Raw genomic sequence first — 4,230 nt, forward strand, 5'->3', positions numbered from 1 at the left:
CGTGTGGTCAACCATAACGACCAACCACCATCAGAGACAGAACGTGTGGTCAACCATCATCGCCAGCGACTGACCACGTAGTCAACCATGACCATCCACCGCACAACACTTGAGTTATTTCCATATTCTTCCTTTTCGTTCAAACTCAAAGGTACTGCAAATACACCGGACACGACAGATAACGGTGCGGCGGATTCACCGCAGGCACCCGCCCCCGCACCGGCACCAGCACCTCCTGCAGCACCGGCAGGAGGAGACAGTAGTGGAAAAGATCAATCCTCGGGAGGCACCAGTACAGACCAGGTTGCAGACAACAAAGTTAAGTGTACACAGGGGCCTCAGGTATTTAAGGAAACAAATACAGGCATGGGCATCTCCGGTGCTACATCAAGCATCGTCCTTTCCTTCGCACCTACGTCGGAAAACGATGATGACTGTGACAAGAAACCTGATGACACCGGAGCAGGCAGTGTCCTGCGTGAACATCCAACAGGACAAGAAAGCAAACAACAAAAAATGCAACCACAATTTCCGGCGACACAGGGAGAGACACCACGGAGAGAGAGAAACCAAACGTCGAATGAGAATGAACGGAAGAGCGATCGGTCGGCCGCTGGACGTAGACGTCGACACAGACAGACCGACAGACGTCGACACACTGTGTGTGTTGTGTTGTGTTGTGGGAGAGAGAGTCTTTTTCCGGGGTGGCACCTGCCAACCACCGTTCGCACCGTGGTCAACCGGGAGCGATGGACCCCAAGCACCCGTCGTCAGCCGACCGTGTGCCCAACCAAATATCTGAAGGTGCAGATTCTTTCATATTCTTTTCCTCCTGTTCTAACTTACAGATCAAGATGTTACTCCGGTTACACAACGTACGAACCAGGAAGGATCAGGGGTGCAACCTGGGCAGGAACCAGTGCCAGCTTCATCTGGACCCGGTTCTACTGGTGACCAACACCCCGGTTCCTCCGGATCCGGTTCTACCAGTGCTGGTACTGGAACTACAGAAGGTTCAGGTGCAGCAGGTACAGGTGGCAATGGCCGGGACACGGGCTCCCAGGGAGATTTCTCGGGTCTCTCTCTAAATGACCCTGGCATCTTCAAGGATGGTAACCCTGGTGGTGGAATGGCGCCACCGACCTTAGATGCGGGAACTTCTAAGAACCCTATTGAATACCCCGGCACACCCAGGAATCCGAATAGTGGTCCCCATGCACCCGACCTAACCGGCGATATCCTTACCGCCACTACTCCCATCCTGTTTTTTCTCACTTCCGTCACCGTCGCCCTTCTTGGTTATTCCCTTTGGAAAGTAAGCATGCACACAACCCACAACCACACAACCACACACACACGCACAAGCACGCACAAATATAATCGCGTGGAAATGCACATGGGTTGGTACTGCCGCACTGTTCCCAAAAGGAACTATAAGCAACTTACTATTGGGGAAGTTACTCCCAAAAAATAATATACAAACGGAAAAAAAACCACTAGAGACGTACGTCGCGAAATGCTGATACATGGTACACTGGATGCAACTGACGTTGGGTTTGTGCGGAACAATATTAGGTACTTGGGTACACAAGTGATTTATACATATAACACTAGCATAATATGCATATACCCGTATATTTATAATGGTCAGTGGTGTATTATTCAAAAAAAAAAAAAAAAAAAAAAAGCCCTAATATCTTAAGCCCCCTACAACTTCTTAACCCGTGAACCGTAAACCCTTATTCTGGAATCCGCAACCCGGAATGCTGCATACGGATTCTTGAACCTTACAATCCTGAAACAGTAAGCCTTAAAGCCCGAATCATAAATCGGTTTTCCGCAACAAAATAATCCGGAAACCTTACAATACCGGAACCTTTCAAGCCCTGAAAAATTTCAATCCCAGATATCTTACAATCCCGCAAACCTCACAATCCTGAAATCTTACAATTCTGAAACTGTGCAAACCTGAACCGCGCAATCATAAAGACTTACGGCCTAAATCCTAAGCCCCCTAAACACCAAAATACAAAATCGCCCTATACTTATCTTTCATTTTTTATGAATATTCCTTACACTCATCATTAAATCCATTCACACTTTGCCAAAAGGATGATACAGATGCGAGTATACGCATAAGAACGTTGTGAAACTATATTTCTGCATTTATTATTTATCACTACGCGTAATAAAACCTGAGAACGATATAAATGACGACCCCCATAAATAAAAAACGGCCACGACACATGTATAATTATGCGAATACGGGACAATAATGACCCCCCCAAAACACTGATACAATGTAACTTCGAGCCCGCAGCTCTACACCTAAAAAAAAAAAAAACTTTTCGCCGTTCTTGTATGTAAAAGGGGTATAATTTATTATGTTGTTACTATCTTCCTCACCCTTATACCTAATTTAAAATAGTATAGTGTTATTCCACATATGGAATTTTGCTCTCTTGCATATGCCCTTTGCTCCCATTACACCGTTAACACAACGACATGATTAATGTAGCCGTGCTGACATTGTGAAAAATGTTGACCCCTTTAGTCAACTTTTACTTGGTATAACGTACATTAGAATGGGTCGGTCCCTCTGCCATACGCACTTTGTTCCTTCTCCGCATATACTATGGATATGGATTCTTCACTTAATATATATTAATGCATTTAGGTAACAATAGTAAACCTCGTACAAAATTGATTATATCTATGTTCATTATTAGCAAATAGAAAGCAGTGTTACACGCAAAATCTATACAACTAGATGTGGAAGAAGGAGAAAACAATTCTATAACTCATACATATAAAAAATATCTTGTCACTTCTGACATTTTCTAAAGGGAAAACAAAAAAACAGAATGATGTTACCTGTGAAATTCTCTATATTTTTTCTAGTCCATTGCTTATGGCAAATTGCTGACGGTGTATGATAGTAACAACTGTATTTTGGGGGAGTTACCCCCTTTATTGTGATAAGCTCTTATCTTTTTCATAACAATTATAAATCTGCCGCCTTTCCACTTATTTTCACGCTCTACATCATGCTATATACACCATAACAATCCCATATGTATTCCGCTCTTTGTTTCTACATTTTAGGCCAATACACTAGGTACATCCTCGGGTAATGTCACAAGCGAATATGGCACAGAAGTTGGAACTGCGGCTGCAAGTACAATTGCAACGACCACCGTATCGTTGAGTGATGCAACGGATGTAGGGAAACGGGGTCAACGTAATTTTTACGATGGTCAATCTACGAGTAGGCGCATGAAGAACACGGTATTTGGTAACGTGTGCAAGGGACTGAAGTCCAAGATGCAGGCGAATCGATCAAGGCAGACGAAGAATAAGCCGCAGGGTGGAACTGCAGGGAGCAGTTGTAGAAGAGGTTTGAAGAAATGGACACGTTGTAAAATGGGGAAAAAAGCATGGTCAATACTTATAGTAGTCTCCACAGTCCTGTATTCATTCCTTGTGCCCACTATGCAAGATTACATGTCGTATGGTAGTTATACAATAGCAGACTATTTTTCAGGGCTCGCGAGCATGCATGGAATACCCATGCTGATTCCAATTATCTATGCGTGCGTGCTAGTATGTTTCTGTTGCTCCAAGACAGGGAAATGTTTATTTGATAAAATGTGGAAGAAGAAGAAGAAGGAGGAAGGTCCCACAGAAACGAAAAACAACGAAGGAGAAGTAAATAAGAAACCGGATACACCCGGGAAGCAGAAGGTACCTGGAAAACCAGAAGTACCTAACAAGCAGGAAGCATCTGGGATATTAGAGGTACCTAAGAAACGTGAGACACCGGGGAAATCAGATGTACCTCAGAAACAGGAAACACCTAAGAAACCAGAAGTATCTAACAAAACGGAGGTACCTGGAAAAACAAAAGTGCCAAAGAAACCGGAAGTACCCGGCCAATCACAAGTACCTCATAAACCAGAAGTACTCGTGAAACCGCAATCATGTGGAAAATCAGAAGTACCTAAGAAAGCAGAAGTACCTAAGAAATCGGAAGCACCTGCGAAAATAAAACTACCCTGGAAACTAAAATTACCGGGGAAACCATAAGTAACGTCGTGTATGCCACTTCTGGGTAGGCAACGTCAATGTTACAGTATGCTTGTACATATTTTCTTCGATTGACCCTCATAATGATATTGTATACATTTTGTATGATGTGGCTTATTTTTCCTTTATAGCATTTACCTTTAT

General features: G+C 43.6%; 1 protein-coding gene across 1 annotated transcript in view; it reads left to right on the plus strand.

The window, feature by feature from the left end:
• The window catches only part of AK88_05250 (uncharacterized protein), a gene marked incomplete at both ends in the record, with an annotated part of 8,336 nt that extends 4,250 nt beyond the window's left edge, over positions 1-4,086 (plus strand). The window contains 3 exons of the mRNA XM_012482852.1: positions 242-619; positions 849-1,315; positions 3,106-4,086. Of these exons, the coding sequence (XP_012338275.1) occupies positions 242-619; positions 849-1,315; positions 3,106-4,086 (1,826 nt within the window). The remainder of the gene's footprint in view (positions 1-241; positions 620-848; positions 1,316-3,105) is intronic.
• Between the last annotated feature and the right edge of the window lie 144 nt (positions 4,087-4,230).

The sequence above is a fragment of the Plasmodium fragile genome (genome assembly GCF_000956335.1).
Source record: "Plasmodium fragile strain nilgiri unplaced genomic scaffold supercont1.107, whole genome shotgun sequence".
NCBI classification, from domain to species: Eukaryota; Apicomplexa; class Aconoidasida; order Haemosporida; family Plasmodiidae; genus Plasmodium; species Plasmodium fragile.